At 40.1% G+C, this 20456-nt stretch overlaps 1 protein-coding gene across 12 annotated transcripts in view; it reads left to right on the top strand.

Annotated features, from left to right (window-relative positions):
* SCMH1 (Scm polycomb group protein homolog 1) overlaps positions 1 to 20456 on the top strand; it is a 187452-nt gene that overhangs the window by 14665 nt on the left and 152331 nt on the right. For 3 of the 12 annotated variants that reach the window (XM_047869826.1, XM_047869822.1, XM_047869810.1), the window contains exon 1: positions 20236 to 20252. The exons of 3 other annotated variants lie outside the window; for them this stretch is intronic. Coding sequence is in view for 1 of the 9 variants with exons in the window: in XM_047869809.1 (XP_047725765.1) it covers positions 20234 to 20252 (19 nt within the window). In the remaining 8 variants the exon portion in view is untranslated. Of the gene's footprint in view, positions 1 to 2177; positions 2254 to 20166; positions 20253 to 20456 lie in introns of those variants that run through there. 6 more of the 12 variants (XM_047869824.1, XM_047869820.1, XM_047869813.1 and 3 more) reach the window with 4 other exon arrangements.

Below are 20456 nucleotides of genomic sequence, written 5' to 3' on the forward strand. Positions count from 1 at the left end.
TTTAAGTGCTCGCTTCAGCAGCACATACACTAGAAGTCTTGGATTTCGTTTCTCAAGAATAAACTTTGCGAGAAGTCTCTTAATCACAGAGTTTATAGGTCTTCTACTAAGTATATTTTCATCATCAGTTGTAGTTGTGCCTGCATTTAAAGGAAACCATTTAGGGGTGCCTGGGTGGCTCAGTCGGTCAAGCATCTGACTCGGTTTCGGCTCAGGTCATGAGCTCACAGTTTGTGAGTTTGAGCCCCGCATTGGGCTCATGCTGACAGTGCAGAGCCTGCTTGGAATTCTCTCTCTCCCTTTCTTTGCCCCTCCCCTGCTTGCTTTCTCTGTCTCTGTCTCAAAATAAATAAATACACTTAAAAAAAAAGTAGAAATAAAGGAAACCATTTATAGAAATTGATCTTCAAGGAAGTATTCTGTAAATAGTTATTATTGACCCTAGATATCCTCTTTCTATAGAAAGCTTAGAAAATATTACTAAACAAATACCAGTAGAGCCAGAAATTCTCTTGCTTCTTTCTTGCTCCAGAATTTACTCTCCAAATGATCCAACTATGATCCCTCAGATTTCCACAGCTCCAACTTAATTACTTAATGCAATTTAGTGAATAAACAAGGATTGGTTGTTTGGCCTGAATTCTATTAGCTGCCTTAACAGTGAATAGATTTTGTTTTTTTTTTTTTAAATTTTTTTTTCAACATTTTTAATTTATTTTTGGGACAGAGAGAGACAGAGCATGAACGGGGGAGGGGCAGAGAGAGAGGGAGACACAGAATCGGAAACAGGCTCCAGGCTCTGAGCCATCAGCCCAGAGCCCGACGCGGGGCTCGAACTCCCGGACCGCGAGATCGTGACCTGGCTGAAGTCGGACGCTCAACCGACTGCGCCACCCAGGCGCCCCTAGATTTTGTTTTTTATGCTAACCTGGACACTTAAGTGTCAAAGTTGTCTTTTTAAGAACTGCTGTTTGAATTTGGTAAAATGTTTTTGTTAACTTCCTTATTTTCAACACTAACAATTTTCTTTTGATATGTTAAAATCCTTAATGATGGTATTTAAATAAACCATTAGGCTGAAAAGAGAAATGTCAGTTCAGACAATTTACTAATTTGCTGGTGTTTCTGATTATTAGTTATCAATGAAAACCTGTATTTAGGTGCCTAATATAGTAAATGTTTACATAGTAAGTGCTCAAATACATGTTGATTAAATCCAAATTTGAATTAATGGACTATTTTCATTGCACATATTTTTTTTTCTTTTTTGTGCTCCTTTGTGTTATATTAAGAGGGAAATGTATTTTACACTGACCATATTTTGGAAATAGATTTGTTGTTTGATGGGTAGGGGTTTAAATCCCACGTCTTTTACCCCTAAGCTACCAAAAAGATACTTTATTCTATTTATCAGACAGGTTTAGCAATCCCTGGTGTATTTGTAGGTCTTGCCTTTTTTAGGAATTGAAGGTCACAAGACCTGGTAGGCAAGGCAGCTTCTCACACTTTTCATGCCCCTTTGTATGCATACTATGGTAGATTCTGGTACGGTGGTGGGCTCGTAAATGTCATTATAATGTTCTTTCTCTGTATTACTGGGAAATAACAATTACCATTTCATCAGTATGGAAGGAGACAGCCAGACTTTTGTTTCCCCAATTTGCTAGTTCATCTGGAACACACATTAAGAATACAGATACCTTGGGGCGCCTTGGTGGCTCTGTCGGTTGGGCATCTGACTTCGGCTCAGATCATGATCTTTAAGTTTGTGAGTTCGAGCCCTGCGTTGGGCTCTGTGCTGAAAGCTTAGAGCCTGGAGCCTGCTTCGGATTCTGTGTCTCCCTCTCTCTCTGCCCCTCCCCTGCTCATGCTCTCTCTCTCTCTCTCTCTCTCTCAAAAATAAACATTTAAAAAAATAATAAAAAAAGAATACAGATACCTTGACTTAGAGATTCTGTTTCAGTAGATTTGGGGTAGTGCCTCTGGTGATCCTTTTGGGAAAAAAAAAATGAGTGCTCTAATTTTTTAAAATGTTGGTACTACATTTATACTTCTTGGTTATAAAGAACAGAAACTCAATATAAATGGATTGAAGCAAAAAAGGAATTTATTGGCTTATTTAATTTGAAATAAAACCTGGTGAAGGGAGTTATTAATAAACTTCTTCTTGCTTCTAGATTGTTTCCCAACTTTATCAGGCAAGGAATGCATAACAGAGGTGCTTGAAAGGACCATAGGGGAATCAAGACTCTGGTATGTCTCAGTCTCATCCATAGTTGTAGGTCCTGCCTTTCTGCCTTTACTTGTACCATGTTTAGCCCTGTGTAATTTTCCAACTCAGCAAGGCTCCTGTGCTGGCCCTGGGCAGAGTGAAACTTTTTTAGAAAAGCCCTGTTTTATACCCAGTGTTTTCAGATTGACCAGCTTAACTCAGGATTCATGTTCTCCATTATGCACTGGTATGGCCTTACAGGCTATTCAGGATTTTGAGTATCTCCCCTGTTTCATATTAAGCAATTTTTTTTAATGTTTGTTTATTTTTGAGAGAGAGAGAGAGACAGAACATGAGTTGGGGAGGGGCAGAGAGAAAGGAAGACAGAATCTGAAGCAGGCTCCAGGCTCTGAGCTGTCAACACAGAGCCCGACGCAAGGCTCAAACCCACAAACCGTGAGATCATGACCTGAGCCGAAGTCAAATGTTTAACTGAGTCACCCGGGTGCCCCAGCAATTTCTTTTTTGTAGGAACTGATTAAAGGCTACCTATGTGGCCAATACACATCACATCCTGCGTTTTCCCTACTACATCTCTTTGCAATGTACCTCAGTAGTAGTGAGTCCTGATACAAAACAGACCACAGTGTGATCACCTTTCTCATACCACATAGGGATGGCCAACCTCTTGGCATGAAATAGAGGTCTGTACTGTTCTGTTCCTAACCATAATCCAGTCAGTTCTACATTTTAGGGACCCCTCTACCACATACTGGTTTCCGTATCGTAAGGGTACATGGGATTGCAAGCAATAGAAACCAACTCTGGTTAACTGTGTCTACAGCGGTGATTCCCAAACCTTGCTGACTACCTGGAAAGGTTTTTCAGTTAAAAATCCCCATGTACACCACCCCACCTCAAAAAAAAAAAAAAAAAAAAAAAAAAAAAAAAAAAAAGATTGAATTAGGATTTCCAAGGAAATGGAACATAGGAATTCGTATTTTTAAAAAGCTCTCTAGATGATTGTGATGCTTGCCCATTGTTGCCTATTTCAGTGAATATCCTCCAAACTCATCTGTTTGCCTTGGCCTAAACACTGGCACTCATTTCTGAAATGACTTTTTCTCCATTTACAGTTCATTGCTAATACCCATTAGGTCTGTATCCTAAATATCTTATGAGTCTTTCCAGCTGTATCTTTTGTTCTAGTGTAGGGCACCATAATTCTTTTGGACCATCATATTAACCCTGTAAGTAGTTTTCATGCTTCTACTTTTACATGTCCCCCCACCTCCATCAACATAGTCACCACAGATCATGCCATCTCTTCCCCTAAGATCTTTCGGTGGCTTCCCATTGAGCTGAAAATACAAACAATATTTTCCCTGCAATCTACATGATACAGAGGCTACTTTCTTAGCCAGACTCACCTGGTGCTACCATCCCCTAGCTAAATTCCAGTCACACTGGCACCTTTTTTGTTCCTTAAATATATGAAGCTCTTTCCTATCTCTGAGACTTTTTGCACATGCTGTTTTCTCTGTCTGGGAAGTCTTCCCCTGATGCTTGGTTAGTTCTTTCTCAGCATGAAACCACATCCCCAGAGATAGCTATCTCCCTGACTTCCCTTCCACAGTCACTGTTTATTTCTGTTTTAGCACTTAATCACAAAAGGTAATTATTTGTTTGTTTATAAGTTCCACGGGTGTGGGATCTTGCCAGTCCTATATTTAACATCTATCACAGTGCATGGCATATAATGGCATTCATTAAATATTTGTTGAATGAATGAGTGACTCTTCATTGCCACCATCTTGGTCCAAGCTTCTGCCCTCTTTCCCCTGAATTACTACAATTGTAACCTAACTACTGTGCCTAAACTGTTCTGGCTCCCGTTAATCCTTTAAACATTAAACAATCCCGTTAAACATTTTCCATGTTGTTTCCAGGGTTAATGTTTTAAAGACTTGAAATCATAAAAATAAAAACTTGAAGTCTGATAATGATACCGTATTTAAATTATTTTTTTTAATGTTTATTCATTTGAGAGAGAGTGTGCGAGCAAGCAGGGGAGGGTCAGAAAGAGACAGTGTCAGAGGATCCAAAGCAGGCTCTGCTCTGACAGCACAGAGCCCAATGTGGGGCTCAAACCCACGAACCGTGAGATCATGACCTGAGTCGAAGTCAGCCACTCAACTGACTGAGCCACCCAGGTGCCCCAACAATATTTAAATTCTTCACATGCTTCCCGTTGATCTTAATGTAGCTTATAGAACTTTTAAAAAATAACTTTTTAAAATTATGGTAAAATATATGTAACAATTTATCATTTTTACCATTTTTAATTGTACAGTTCATTGGCATTATGTATATTCACGTTGTGCAACCTTCAGCACCATCCATATCCAGAACTTTTTTGATCTTGCAAAACTGAAACCCTGTACTCACTAAACAGTAACTGCCCATTTCTCTCTCCCTCCATCCCTTCCAACCACCATCCTACTTTCTGTCCCTATGACAGAGTACGTATTTTGCCTGTTCCAGGTACCTCATATGAGCGGAATCATACAGTATTTGTCCTTTATGACTGACTTATTTCATTTAGCATGATGTCTTCAAGATTCCTCTGTGTTGTCGTTTATAGAACTTGTAATGATTTAGCCCATCTACCTTTGTGACCTCTTTTCACCTTGCTTTGCTTTCTGTATGTTAGTTCTACTTTCTTTGTTTCTATTCTGTGGACTGTCGATGCCCCATCTCACCTCGCATGTTTTTCTCATGCCTATTCCCTCTGCCTGGAATGCTCTTTCCCCTTCTTTTCCAGTTAATTTCCATGTGTTCTTCAGATTTCAACTAAGACATCACTTCTTTAGGGTATACTACTTTCATTTCCCAGAATCTGCTTAGTCTCCATGGTACCATGTGACTTTCTTTTGTAGTACTTGTTTTAGTTCCAAATGACACCTCTATCTGTATTTTTTTTGGTGGACTAGTATTTGTCATGATGGCAGGGGTCACACCTTATGTTCAGTATTGCATTCCCAGTACCTAATATGGAGTAGGTGTTTCAGCAAATAACACTTCATGTGTAATAAATAATACTAAAATCTGTTGACTTAATGAATTTAGGTCTGGAAATTGATGGCTTAAGGTCTTTCTCTGAAAATCTCCTACCATGTCTGAGACTTCTTGACTACTTTAGCTTGTAGAGATCTTCCTTTTCTGTGAATTTAAATGTCCTTATTTATTTGCCAGATGTTTAACATTCACGCAGGTAATTCTTAGGTCATCTGAAATGTTCTATTTTGTAATATTATTTATGCTTTATACTTGCCAATTGGTCTTCCTCCTCTAAACAGTCACTAGAATTATTGTTCTAACTTTCTAAATTACAAATCTTATCATTTTGGAACCTCTAGGGCAGTGCTTCTTATTAAAGTACATGTGTTGAAGGAGCTGTATTTTTTTTTTATATTTTTATTTATTTTTGAGAGACACACACAGCATGAGCAGGGGAGGGGCAGAGAGAGAGGGAGACACAGAATCCGAAGCAGGCTCCAGGCTCCGAGCTGTCAGCACAGAGCCCGGACATGGGCGGGTCTCAAACCCATGAACCACGAGATCACAACCTGAGCCAAAGTCAGACGCTTAACTGACTGAAGCCACCCAGGTGCCCCTCAACTCCTTTAAGCAAAATTGGTCTCCACTTTTCACGTACCTATAATAGCTACATATTACATTCTGTTGTAATGTGTTTGCTTATCTGTCTCCACATCTAAATTAACATGGTTTACGTCCTGTTCACCCTTATATCTCTAGCCCAGGGACTGACACATAGAGTATTCAATAAGTATTGATTGGATAAATTGGGAAAGTCATCAATATTTGGCACATATGTCAGACAGAGAAGCTTTTAATTTGGTCTTGGACAAGCTGGATGATTTTTGCCTCACTAGCGAACCAATTCCTGGATGTCGAATATGATGTATAGAATAAGGGTTGATATGTGTCTTAGAAAATACAAATAATGAGCCTCCTGGCCAGATACCTTATGTGGACGCGCTTTGAAGCTCTGAGGCAGAGGGTGGGAGGTATACAGAGAAGGAGGTTAAAATTGAATTAGCCTTGAAACTGGTTTAATTGAAAAGTTTGGAATCTGACTTTTTAAATAGCACTTTTTTTTGTTTTCTCTTCATTGAATTTGTTCTTTCAGTTTTATGAGTGACCTTTAAGTGATCTCTTATTGGTAAGAAAGACTATTTGGCCTATGGAAAAAGTACAAGATTTGAAGCCACATAATCTAGATATTCTAATCCTGGATCTAGCACTTACTAGCTGTATAACCATCACCAGTTATTTAAACTCTCCGAGTCTCATTGTCTTCATTTGTAATGCATGGATACTAGTGTTTGCCATTTGTACCTCCCAAGCTCATGAGAACCAAATGAAGTAGAAAATGTAGTAGGAAAGTGCAGGTGAACCCCAGAAAAATTTTTATCAGCTATTTGTCGTCAGCTTCTTGACTTCAGAGGAGTTAAAAATCTTTGTACCTCAGCTTAGTCCCCTCTGAAATGGGAAGAATGATAATACTGGTATCATTAGGTTTATTGTGCAAATTAAAATAATTCATAAAAAAGTACCTAATATACAGTTGTGTGGCATTAAGTACGTTCATTTGTTGGGCAACTATCACCACCATCCATCTGCGGAACTTTTTTGACTTCCCCAACTGAAACTCTGTACCCAGAAAAAATAACTCCCCACACCTCTTCCTTCCCTGTCCCCAGCAACTACCATTCTACTTTCTGCCTCTATGAATTTAAACTCTGGGAACCTCATATAAGAGGAATCAAGCAATATATGTCCTTTTGTAGCTGCATGGCCTGTTGAATTTTGAAATAACGGTATTGATGATGATAATTCTAATGATTACCATTTATTTAGTACTGTGAGGAAGGGCAGGCACATTGTTTATTTAATCTGCAGTGTTGGCCAACAAATGACCTTATCCATCCTCGTGTGACAGTTGAAGAAGGTGAGGGTAAGGAGATTAATTTACCTAAGGCCACAGGTCTGTGAAGCATCAGATGCAGAATTTACTCCATGTTTGTCTTGACAAGGCTGCAGGTATGCCTACTACACCAAAAGTTGATGAAGTAGGCCTGACTCCAGCCCATGTTGAGATGGCATCAGAAAGGGAATGACTATGTTTTATGGCCTCCTTTTCTTCTTACATACCAGTTTACTTTGTTCAGATTTCCAAAAAAATAGCGCAAAGAAAGTTCCAGTAAGAAGACATGAACTTTTATTTTGGACTCCTTTAAATTATGAGCTCTTATCAAAAATGACCATCTTTTCTTCTTGTATTCCTAGCCTCTAATACGAGCTTGGCATTTAGAAGTCACATGAACATTTGTTAACAAATTGTATGCCCTCAACCTGCCCCTTTTTTCATATCCAAGTAAGCTGGGCTTTGAGATGGAGACAGCCATATAGTTCCTGCTTTCACAGAGCTTAGAGTCTAGTTTGAAAGGACACATATAAAAAATTACCACCGCCAAAATAGATTCTTACTTGAATCAGTTATGGCACATGTTGACTTTAAATTGGCTCATTTAAAGTCACGTTGTATTTTAATTACTTATAAGGCTCAATTAGTTCATATAAAAACATTTGGGGGGGGAAATTAACTATTGTTATTTCATGAGTTGAGGAGTTGGAAGCAGTCCCTCCAAACACATGTACACACCCCCTTGCCACATCCCCCAACTGCTGCCTGTCCACGACCCGGTGGTGCCTGCCACTCTGTGAGGTCAGTGAGGAGTGACTGAGTCGGGCAAGGAGTCCTCCAGCTGAGAACTGTGTCGTTGCCTTGCATAAGCAAATGAGCCTCAATCCCAGATACCTAGCAAATGCCCCAACGCTTCCCTCGTGGACATGCCTTTCTTTACACATTAGCTCAAAATCAGTATTTCTCAAGTGAAATAATGAAAAGCCTGATTTTGCATATGTGAAAAAGCTTAAGAGTGTTGATTGATATATAATGTATGAAGGAATAATATATGAAAGTCAAATAGCTAAAAGATCAAATGACTTTTTTCTTATATAGCATATTTTCTGTTTTCTGTCACTGGTCCCTGTCGGGTATACCAGGCCACCATAGGATTCAGTTATGGTGTTCTGTTTTAACCCAACTGTTCTGACACCACGTGGTATAATCCAATTCAGTTCTGACGCTAACCACCCGGAGTTAGTGTTAGATTGCGTAGACTTAAGGGAACACGGTTCCCGACAAGACTGCCCCCACTTCAGATCCAACCTCAGGTGAGGGTCCTCAGGCCACCAACACTTCTAACCAACAGGCTGCAAATCTGATGGTTCCTGTGACCTCCCTCTCAGGTTCAGTAGTTCACTAGAGCAACTCAGAACTCAGGAAAGGGCCATACTTATGATTATAGGCCTATTATAAAAGATACAAATCAGGTATAGCCAAACGAAGAGACCTGTAGGGTGAGGTCTGGAAGAATCCCAAACAGAGCTTCCATGCCCTCTCTCCAGGGAATCAGGGCATCCTCCTGGCACATTGATGTGTTTACCAGTTAGCAAGTTCTGCTGAGCATCAGTGTTCACAGTGTTGATTGGGGCTTTTTTATATAGACCCCGAAGGTGGGCTGGCCCACAGCCCCAGTCCTCTAATCCGGTGATTGATCTTTCTGGCACCCAGCCCCCATCCTGAGTCATCTCATTAGCACACACTCATGTGTGATCCAAGGGGCTTATGAATAACAAAGATATCCCTGTCACTTGGAAAATTCCAGGGGTTTTAGAAGTTCTATGCCAATATTCTGGTTTCTCTTCAGATCGCATAAATCTTTCGCCTTTTACTAGAAGTTCTATGCCAAGAACTTAGGACAAAGATCAAATTATTATACAGCATATGGTACCTGAGAGAAAGTTTAGTATAATGGTTAAGAGTAGTGTATAGAAAGTTATTTTATTTCTTTTCCTCATGAGGTACAAGACACTTAACACAGTACCTTGTATATAGTAAGTCTTGAATATAAGTTAGTACTAAGTATCTTCAGTTTCTTAGGACTGCTGTAACAAAATACCACAAAAGGGTGATTTATAACAATGGAAGTTTATTGTCTCACAGTCTGGAGGGTAGAACTCTAAAATCAAGGTGTCAGCCGGGCCATGCTCCCTCTGAGACTGAATACAGTCTCTTCCTAGCTTGCGGTGGCTGTCGATCCTTGACATTCCTTGACTTGCAGCTCCATCACCCCAATCTCTGCCTGTCATCATGTGGTGTTCTCCCTGCGTGTGTCTGTCTCCACATGTTGTTTTCCTCTTCTTAGAGGGACACCAGTCCTATTGGATGAGGGCTTACCCTGTGACCTCATTTAGCTTAACTATATCTACAATTTCCAAATATTGTCATATTCAGAGGTACCAAGAGTACATAATTTTGGTGAATCCAACCCATCACATGAACGGTGAATTTAACACATAACAGTCTACCCTCTGGCCCCTCAAAGTTCATGACCTTCCATTGTGCAGGATGCATTTGCTCCATCCCAATATCCTTCCAAAGTTTTAACCCATTTCAGCAATAACTCTTAAGTCCAGAATCTCATATAAATACAGTCAACTCAAAGTCCCAAATCACATTTTCTAAATCAGGTACATGCGAGACCATGGTATGGTCCATCCTGATACGAAATTCTCCATCTGTGTACCTGTGAAACATAGAAAACAAGTTACCTGCTTCCAAGATACAAGGTAGGACAACTGTAGGAAAGATACTTCCATTACAAAGGGGAGCAAATAGAGGGAATAAAAGGGTCACTAGTCTAATTCACAATCAGGGCAGATTCCATTAGATTTCGAGGCCTGACAATAATCCTCCGTGACCAGGTGCTCTGTCCTCTGGCCTAATAGGGCAGCCCCACCCTTTCACACCTCGAGGGTTCCATTGGCCCAGGCCTCTGCATCTGTGGCTTTGCCCTTGGTGTCATTCATTTTGTTCAGTCTTTGTTCCCTTCCATCCAGACTGGTATATTCTGCTGGTATAAATTCTCAAAAACCTTGTCAGGCTTTCATGCAGTTCATGAGGATTCACACCATCTGATAAGAGAGTCCAAATCTTTCCTGGATAACCATATCTCTGTTCCTAGCTATGGAATAGCTAGATGGTTGATTGTATCTATGAGTCACAGGCAAAGGATTGTCCAGCCACACCACACCCTTGGCCCTATTTCCAGAGCATGTAGTCTGGTTAGGCAGAGAATTTTCCAAATCATCAAGTGCTGGTTCCTTCTTGCTTAACAGTTCATTCCTCAATTTATCTTTGCTCATATTTTACTATAAGCACCAAGGAGAAACTAGGCCACACTTCAACACTTCGCAAATTTTCTCAGCTAAATATCCAGGTTTATCACTTACAAGAGTTTACCCAATGACTAAACGCAATTCAGACAAGTTTTCTGCCACTTTGTAACAAGAATTGCTTTTCCTCCAATGTCCAATCACATGTTCATCATTTCTAGCACCTCACCAGAAGTATCTTTAATGTTCATATTTCTACTAAACATCTCCAAGGCAAACTAGGTTGTTGTTTTTTTTTTTTTTCTATTAAGCCTCTATCCATTACCCAATTCCAAAGCCACTTTCTCATTTCTAACTATTTGTTAGAGCAGGACCCCCCTCCTGTCAGGACCCAAATCTGTTAGTTTTCTGAGGCTACCAGAAGCTGAAAGAGTCAAGGAGGTATCTTTACCTGCAGGCTTCAGAGAGAGCATTGACTCTGCCAACACCCAACACCCTGATTTCAGACATCTAGCCTCTAGAACTGTGAGAGAATAAATTTCTTTTGCTTATTACATCCAGTTGGTGTACTTTGTTATGGTAGCCCGAAGATGTCCAGTCGGGGTTCCGTGGAAAGACTAGACTCACCAGTGAAAGATGGTGTGTGTGTAGTATCTGCCCGTATCTGCGGGGTTTCTTGCTACTTCCGTTGATCTTTTCTTTTTTCAATTGTTTTTAACGTTTATTTATTTTTGAGAGAGGGAGAGAGACAGAGACAGCGTGAGTTGGGGAGCGGCAGAGAGAGAGGGAGAGAGAGAGAGAGTCCCAAGCAGGCTCTGCACCGTCGGGCAGAGCCCCACACGGGGCCTGAACTCACGCACAGTTGAGATCATGACCTGAGCTGAAAGAAGAGGCAGACGCTTAACTGACTGAGCCACCCAGGCTCTTTATCTTTTTGAAAGCATATTTATGTCTAGTTGCACTTAAAGTTTACTCTTCTATGTTAACAGCTTATGATTTGCCTTTGTTTTATCTCAGGAGAGCAACTTGAAACCATTGGTAGGAATGCTGTGGTACCAAAAAGCCTTCAAACTTTTGGAGGGGTGGTGGCTTTAGTTTTCAGAACCTTCCTTCTGCCAGAATGCCTAATACTGGTTTTGGTTTCTTTCTCATGCACGCTGCCTCCGTCAGGATGAAGCACTAGCAACCCCAGTGGTACTTCAATTAGCCCTTAGAGAGGTAATTGACCCATAAATGATGAATTACATGAGTCCTTTACCATCACTTCTAATGGATATCTATGTTTTTCAGTTTTGAGTTATTTTTCAAAAACACATTCTTTTCTCATCCTAATGAGGACCTACACTTTTTTGGATTCCCCTTAGTGCCAACCACAGTGTTTGTAGGTCTCTTAGAAGTTACTCTGTAAATATTGTTTTGCATTGAAGAAGGCTTATCCATGGCCCTGCTAGTGAGAGACTAGCTCTAGTGATAAATAAGAGATGTTAGCTGCCAGGACTGTCATTTCAATTTGTCTTGCTTGTGTTGAGCTCATTAATAAATTGCCACAGTGATAATATGAAAGTAATGAACCTTCTGGAGGCCCAGCTGGGGCACAGAGTACTAGCAGGGACCTTCAGGGCAGTTGCCATTGTTATGCACAATTCTGTTACAGAGTTTAAGGCTTATTTTTTCCCCTTTATTTATATTTTGCAAAATCCAAATCCTGTGTTAACATTTGTGTCCTTCCTAAGTGAGTTTATTTGAATTCAGCTCAACAAACATGTATGTATCTGATGCCTGCTACTGTCAGGCACTGTATTAGAACCTAGGGATGTAAAGGTGACTAAGACATCCCTTAGGGATTCTCCATCAAATAGGCAGGAAAGGTATGTACAATAATTGTACAAATAACTGTAATACAGCATTTAAACGCTGCAAATACAAGCCAGATATAAACATAGAAGAGAAAGGAAAATGATCATCTAGGGAAAAGAGCTAAGAGGACTGAGGAAGAAGAGAGTCATTGATTGCTGAGTTAAATTTTGAAGGATGGGTTGTTAAGTTGACAAGTTGTGTGTATAATGGGAAAAGGGACTTGCAGATGAGTTGAGGGACCGCAGGTCATTTAGAATAACTTAAGGGAAGAAGGTAAAGGGAAGGAGAAGATGGTTAGATGAAGCTAGAGAAGTAGTCAGAGGCCAAATCTTAAAGAATTTAGGATTTGAAAGGCTATGTATGCAATGCCAAGGACTTTGGTGCTTTTCATTCTACAGGCTACATGGCTCCATTGAAGGATTTCAAGCAGAGAAGCAACATGATGAAATTCTTATAAAAAACTTTTTTTTAAGGTTTATTCATTTCTCAGAGACAGAGAGACAGAGTGTGAGTGGGGGAGGGGCAGAGAGAGAGAGAGGGAGACACAGAATCTGAAACAGGCTTCAGGCTCTGAGCTGTCAGCACAGATCCTGATGTGGGGCTTGAACTCATGGACTGCGAGATCATGACCTGAGCCGAAGTCGGACGCTTAACCGACTGAGCCACCTAGGTGCCCCGATGGAATTCTTATTTTAAAGGGATTACGCCAGTTGCCACGCACATGACAGAGTGGAGGTAGAGAGAGACCAGTTAGAAAGCTATTGACTGGTTTTGTGCAAGCAAGCAACAACATAGTATACTGCAAAGAGCATGACCTAGGTTGTTTCAAATCCCTGTTCAGTCACCTGCTAACTCTCTAACTCTGAAATTTCCTCATCCGTGAAGTGGGAGTAATAATAATCTCTCACTGTGTATTATGGAAAGTCATATGAAATAACACGTATACATAGAATTGCCCCAAAGAGCTGAGTATAAATGTTAGCTGTTATATATCAACTTCTGGTTTTGTTGAGTTTTAGGTAACTTATAACCAAGTTTAGAATTTTCAAGAAGCACTTTCGTTTTGTTTCTATCATGGTCCTAATAAAGAAATCAAGAGGTTTACAAACCTTTTTTACTTACATTAGGATCCTTCTTTCAGCATTTCTCAGCACCTAAAAAATAACATAACTAAAGCTTTTTCCTTTGGACATCCTGCCAGACTCCGAGTTGGAGAATCAGGTTTAATGTCTTTTTTGAGTCATTGGTGCAGTAGGAAAAGACTGGAACCCTAGTTCAAAAAAGGAGCTTTTTAGCTAAAACATAGGATCAGAGTTTGCCTCTGTTTCTTCAAGTGTTTAATAAGAATAATGTGAACAGGTGTCCTAGTCACCTTGCATATCTTTTGTGAAGATCACATTGTTTCCTTAAGTAAACATTCACTAAACTACCAAAGTATTATTATAAAAAATGTAGAAATGAATCAGATATGGATCCTAATTTCAAGGGAATTACAGCATTAAAAGAACTGTAAAAGATGTACACAAATAATGTAATACAAATAAGATAGTGTGTTGGTCAGTTAGCATTGAAAGTTATAAAGAACTTTGGGGGTGCCTGGGTGGCTCATTTGATTAAGTGTTTGACTCTTGATTTTGGCTCAAGTCATGATCTCAGGGTTGTGAGATCAAGCCCCACATTGGGCTTCTCACTGGGTGTGGAGCCTGCTTAAGATTCTGTCTCCCTTTCCCTCTACCCTTCCCTGCGCTCCTGTGCACACACTCTCTCTCTCTTTAAAAAAAAAAAAAAAAATTATAAAGGACTTTGAAACTGGAAGTCCATTATATTTTGTATAATGTCTTGTAAAAACATTGTTTTAAAAAGTATATTTCACATGTTCTCATTATTTTTAAAGTGCTTCACTTTCTTGGATATCTGTGGAAAATAAATAATAAAGATGGATTAAGATTTTAGGTAGATTTTTTTTTTTAACCAACTGAGCCACCCAGGCGCCCCTTGGTAGATTTTTTTTTTAATGTTTACTTTTGAGAGAGAGAGAGAGAGACAGCGTGAGTGGGGGAGGGACAGAGAAAGAAGATGCAGAATCTGAAGCAGGTTCCAGGCTCTGAGCTGTCAGCACAGAGCCCAATGTGGGGCTCGAACCCACCAACCACGAGATCATGACCTGAGCTGAATACAGACATTTGACTGACTGAGCCACCCAGGCGCCCCAAGATTTTAGGTAGATTTTTAAGTGTATATGAATATTTTGATCCCAGGCTTAATATTCACTGATATGCAAGTTGACTTTGTTAAAGTACTCTTTGAGCCTCGTGTGTGTGTGTACGTGTGTGTGTACGTGCGCGTGCGCACGCACGTGGTATAGTGTAGGGTATGTAATGAAGATAATGCCACATATCCCTCAGGTTTGTTGTGATGAATGGTCATTATATGTAGAAGTACTAAAAAACAATGTTCATTCTTTCTATAACACCACCTACCTTTTCACTATTGCCTCATGTTAAGCTTTGAGACAGCAGCTTCTTTGAGATATTTTCAAGTTTATTTTTACTTACAAAAAATGTTAAGCATACAACAAAGTTGAAAAGGCTTTGCGGTAAAAACCCTTATGTCTGCCATCTAAATTTTACCATTACTTGTAAGTGTGACTTTCCTATTTATCTGTCCCTCTACCCACCCAGCTATATTGAAATTTTTCGGATAATTCTTTAGGAGTTTACTGAATCAGGTTTTTAAAAACGAATTTGGAAACCAGGAGTGCAAATACATTTCAAATATTTGTAATTAAATTACAGTTTTCTTACTTACAGTTCTTTGTACCCATGAAAAATTTTTTACTGAGTTATTCATTATTTGAATCTGTTTTTGCTCCTTCTGTTTGCACTATTTGTGCTCCTACATTATTGTTCCCAACCTTAAATCATCCCATTGCATTTTCCTGAGAATGCCTTCAGTTAGTCTTTTTTCAGTGTCACATTTAGAGTAGGCATTTATAGTCATCCTTATTGTCTCTTTCTCTTTTGAAAGTATCTTTAAAATTAAATCAGAAACGATAGTGTACATTCTGTGCTTGTTAGCGAACACTGCAGCCAGAAGCTTTGTTTGCCCGGAGCAGGGGTGCCCGCGGCGATCCTCAGAGCCCAGGTGTGTCAGCACTTCCATCAACACCCATGTTTTGTTTCTGAGTGCCGGTTTTTCCCCAGGACAGTGAGTGGCCTACTTAGTATGCCCTGCCGGTAAATTTAGTATGCCCTCCCCGTTACCTTTGTTTGGCTACAGCGTCTCAGCGTTGATTGATTTTCTCCGTTACATAGCCACGCTTAGATTATATGTTACAGAAATTCTGCAACGATTCTGCAGCCCTTCCCTATTTTCCAGGGCTGTGCCAAGTGTCAGGTGGATTTCCTTAATGAGCTGTGCGGACTGTATTCAGAAAAGTCTTTGAGAAGCTAAGTTATAGTCATAATTATGTGTCTCAACCCCCTTCACCCTCTCATTACCTGTTGGTAATGATCCTGTCAGATTTGAGACTGACTTATATATACTAAAGGACCCAGCTTGTTTTGTTTCATTTTGAGAGATTGGCCTTAAACTGTTTCCCTCATAAATCACCTATAAGTTCTACTTACAAACCATCCAAATGTTTTTTTAAATTCAGAAAGCAGTCACTGTGTTCCGGTTATGTAATTTTAAAATTTTATGTTTTTTTTTCTTGATGATTAGCACTCATTCATTTCATTCAAAAATACTTAACTGAGTGCCTCCTCTATACCAGGCGCTATTCCAAGTGCTGGGATGTAGTGCTGAATGGATAACACAGATAAAGCCCCAGTGGAGCAGACAAATAAATAGACAAATATTAAATGGTGCTGACTGCTGCGGAGAACTAAGAGTGGTATGATAGAGGGAGTCTGGGTGACTACTTTATTTGTTTTTTTTCAACGTTTATTTATTTTTGGGATAGAGAGAGACAGAGCATGAACGGGGGAGGGGCAGAGAGAGAGGGAGACACAGAATCAGAAACAGGCTCCAGGCTCTGAGCCATCAGCCCAGAGCCCGACGCGGGGCTCGAACTCACGGACTGCGAGATCGTGACCTGGCTGAAGTCGGACGCTTAACCGACTGCGCCACCCAGGCGCCCCTACTTTGTTTTTTAAATGTTTATTTATTTTTGAGAGCCAGAGAGAGAGAGTGTGAACAGGGAGAGGCAGAGAGAGGGAGAATTGAAGCAGGCTCCAAGCTTTCAACACAGACCCCGACTCAGGGCTAGAACCCATGAACAGCAAGATCCTGACCTGAGCCGAAGTTGGATGATTAACCGACTGAGCCACCCAGATGCCCGTACTACCTCTCTCTCTCTCTCTCTCTCTCTCTGTCTGTCAGAGAGAGAGAGAGAGAGAGAGAGAGAGAGAGAATGTGTGTGTGTACAGAGGATCTGAAGCGGGCTCCATGCTAACAGTAGAGATCCCGATGCAGGGCTTGAACTCATGAACTGCGAGATCATGGCCTGAGCCAAAGTCGTCGGACACTTAACTGACTGAGCCACCCAGACGTCCCTGGGTGACTATTTTAGATAAAGTGGTCAGGGAAGAGATGACATTTAAGCGGAGACTTAAGTGGTAAGAAGCCAGCCATGTGAATTACGGGGTAGAGCATTCCAGGTAGTGCAGAGGCCCTCAGATAGTGAGGAGTTTGGCCTGAATCTGGAGCAGAGGAGGATGGTGTGGCTGGAACAGTGGTAAGGATGAGCACTATAAGAGAGGAGGGCTAGAAGGGGAGGGGTCAGGTCATGTAGGATGATGATGTGGGTCAGGGTAAAGGACTTGGATTTAAGTGCTAGGAGGAGCATTTGGGAGGTTTTAAGCAGAGGCGTGACATGATCTAACCTACATTTGCAAATAACCAGGATAGGGCCATATGATGGAGAAAATCAGCCAGTGCTGAGAGCCTCTAACCCGAGACAGAAGATTGCACTTATGCCTGGGGCATACTAAATAGTCTAGTTTTCCTGGAAAACCCCGAGCCTTAGAGACAAGAAATCAGCTGAGTTACCTTGCTTTGAATCCCAGCTCCACCATTTACTAACTGTGTAATTTTGGGCAAATTGTGAGACATCTGTCTGGATTTTCTCATCAATAAAATGAAGATAATAATACCCACCTTATTGGGTTGTGAGAATTGAACAACTTATTGCAAGTAAAGTGCTTAGAACATATTAAGTACTTAATATTTAAGTTAATGTACGCCTTCTAAACATGGGTGGTCTAATACGATAGCCACATGGTTAGTGGGACTGAAGTACTGAATTGTAAATTTTATTTAACTTCAATTATATGTAAATTTAAAAACTGATTCTCAATACAATTATTGGGAAATTTTAAAGTATGTTTTGAATATCTTGGGTATGTGAATCTTCTATTTCAACTTTAAATTTTATGAAATTTAAATTCAAATCAAATAATTCTGATGAAAATTTAGCATCTGAATTGAGATAACCTATAATTGTAAATACACACTAGATTTTGAAGACTTAATAGAAGAATATAAAGCATTTTAATTGATTTTTATAATGATTACTGGCTGAAAAAAAATTATAATTACTGGCTGAAATGATAATATTTCAGTATACTGGGTTAAATAAAATACATTATTAAAATTATTTCCATCTCTTTTTTTTTCTGTTTTTACTTTTTAAAATGTGACTACTAGAAGCTTAAAATGACATAAATATCTTGAATTATATTTCTTTTGGGTGGCCCTGCTTAAGACCCTGGGTCAGGGGCAGGGCAGTGGAAGAAGCCCTTAGACTGAGGGAGGTGTTTTTCCCAATTACACAAATATCCTTGGAGATTCCAAACACCTTCAGTGTGAAGCCTCTCTTCCCATCAAATAAGTGCTGCCTTCTACCCTCTTGCCCAAAATCAGTGCCTTTACTGAGCCTGCCGTCACTGATAAGAGGGTTTTGTACTCTTCAGGTATGTCAGGGTGGGAAAAAAAAGTTACAAGTCACCGCTCTGTGTTAGAGTATTGCCCGGGTTTTACACCCATCAGTGATCTTGATGAAATAAATCTCTGGGGCTCTCTGAACTAGTACCACCATATAAGACTGTTCTCTGAAATAAAATCTGCCACTAGTCCTGGCCCAGTGATCCCCAGGGACTCAAAATAAAGAAAAATTAGATTTTAATTAAGGAATGAATTGCTGGGTCAAAAGCTGAGGAAGTTGAGAAAGGCATCTTGTGTCCTAAAAGCTAAATTTCTAAGATTAAAAAAAAAAAAACCACTCAAAAAGCTAAGCTATCACTAACTTTTATCTCTGAAGTGAAACTGGACATGCATATTTTTCTTCTCATGCCTCTTGGTTCCTGCTGGCTCTCTGGTTCTATGGAAAGGTTTTCTGACTTGTTAGAGTGAAGAAAGTTCCTAGTAAAAAGAGAATGACTGTTAGTTAGCAAATGGCACCACTCTTCTGCCTTTGCTGTGTGGAATGTTTGTATATATATTCTTTATCATCCCCAAATGTTTTTTTAATGTTTACTTACTTATTTTGAGAGAGAGAGAGTGAGACAGTATGTGCACATGTGAGCACAGGCAGGGGAGGAGCAGAGAGAGGGGGAGAGAGAGTCCCAAGCAGGCTCCTTGCTGTCTCCTTGCTGTCAGCACAGAGCACAACACAGGGCTCCATCCCACGAACCATGAGATCTTGACTTGAGCTGAAATCAAGAGTCTAACGCTTAACAGACTGAGTCACCCAGGTGCCCCATCCCCAAATATTTTTTTTTTTAACTTACCATACGCCTTAGCTTAATACTACATCTCAAAGATTATTGCATGCCCTTTCAGTAAAGTTTGCTTTCTAGGGGAAGAGAGCCCTTTCCTGAGATTGCTGTACTGTTTGACTCATATAAGACACATTCCATTGGAAGCCCCTTTGTAGTCTCTGGCCTTACTGATGCAGGGAAGAAAGAGGTAGTCTCAAAGATTCCCAGCCAGAAATGGGTGTTGGGACAGTTGCCTGAGGAGCTCACAGGAAGACAACTGATATCACTTGATAAATTTCCCATATTTCAGTAACATTAGGATTTTCTATGAAGCCATAAAATCAGACGCTTGTAGAGGTGGTTGATGGGGAAACAAGCATGTAGCTTGTTTATGGTAAATATGGGACCTGCCTGGGAATGCAGTGTAGAGTTGTAACCCCCTGGTTTTCTGGTGAAGAATTTGAAGCCCAGTGGAAGTGACTCCTTGGTGACATGGAATGAACCAGGCCAAGTTTGAGTCTAAGTTGCAGCTTTCTTCTTACAGAGAAGCCATAATTGCCTCAGGCTTGTAATTCTGTAACATTCATACAAGACTCTGGACAATGCCAGGGAGTCATAACTCATTTCTTTTAGGCTAAGAACCTGAGACTTTGGGGGTGGTTATAGAATGGTTTATAGATACCACTCTGTCAGTGAGCCGAAATTATGTGAACTAAGCAGGTGAAGATTTAATTGACTCTCAGGGCTCTATGTCTGAGGAAGGTAGTTTTCTATACAGGACTCTAAAGTATTAGACTCTAATTTTATTAACTTAATTCTAAGTTGATCTTGAGATCTCTGGTACCTGGTAACAGACATTTTTCAAAGATCAGCTTGGGTCGTGTGAACAGTTAAAAAGTGGTAAATGGGTTAATAGTCTCTTACCGGTCCCCAAAGCCATACGAATCTGACCTCAGATTTTAATTTTCCCACCATGAAAAGCTTTTATTAAGTGTTTCCTGTCTGCAGATGGTGACGTGCATTCAAATCTTCACTCCAGGAAACCTTGGGGAAATAAGTCATTCTTAGAAGCTTAATGTTCTGCATAGCTACAGGTTTGTTCAATTACACATTAAATCTTTATTTTTAAAAATCATTTTAGTTGGAAATTATCCTAAAATGAATTGTACCCTTTCTTTTTAATTTAGTTTATTGAGCTGAATTTAAACTTTTCTTAATGACTCAGATCTGCGTGTGTGTGTGTGTGTGTGTGTGTGTGTGTGTGTGTGTGTGAAGAATACAGAGTTCCATGGGCTTTT

Source organism: Prionailurus viverrinus, chromosome C1 (genome assembly GCF_022837055.1).
Source record: "Prionailurus viverrinus isolate Anna chromosome C1, UM_Priviv_1.0, whole genome shotgun sequence".
NCBI classification, from domain to species: domain Eukaryota; kingdom Metazoa; phylum Chordata; class Mammalia; order Carnivora; family Felidae; genus Prionailurus; species Prionailurus viverrinus.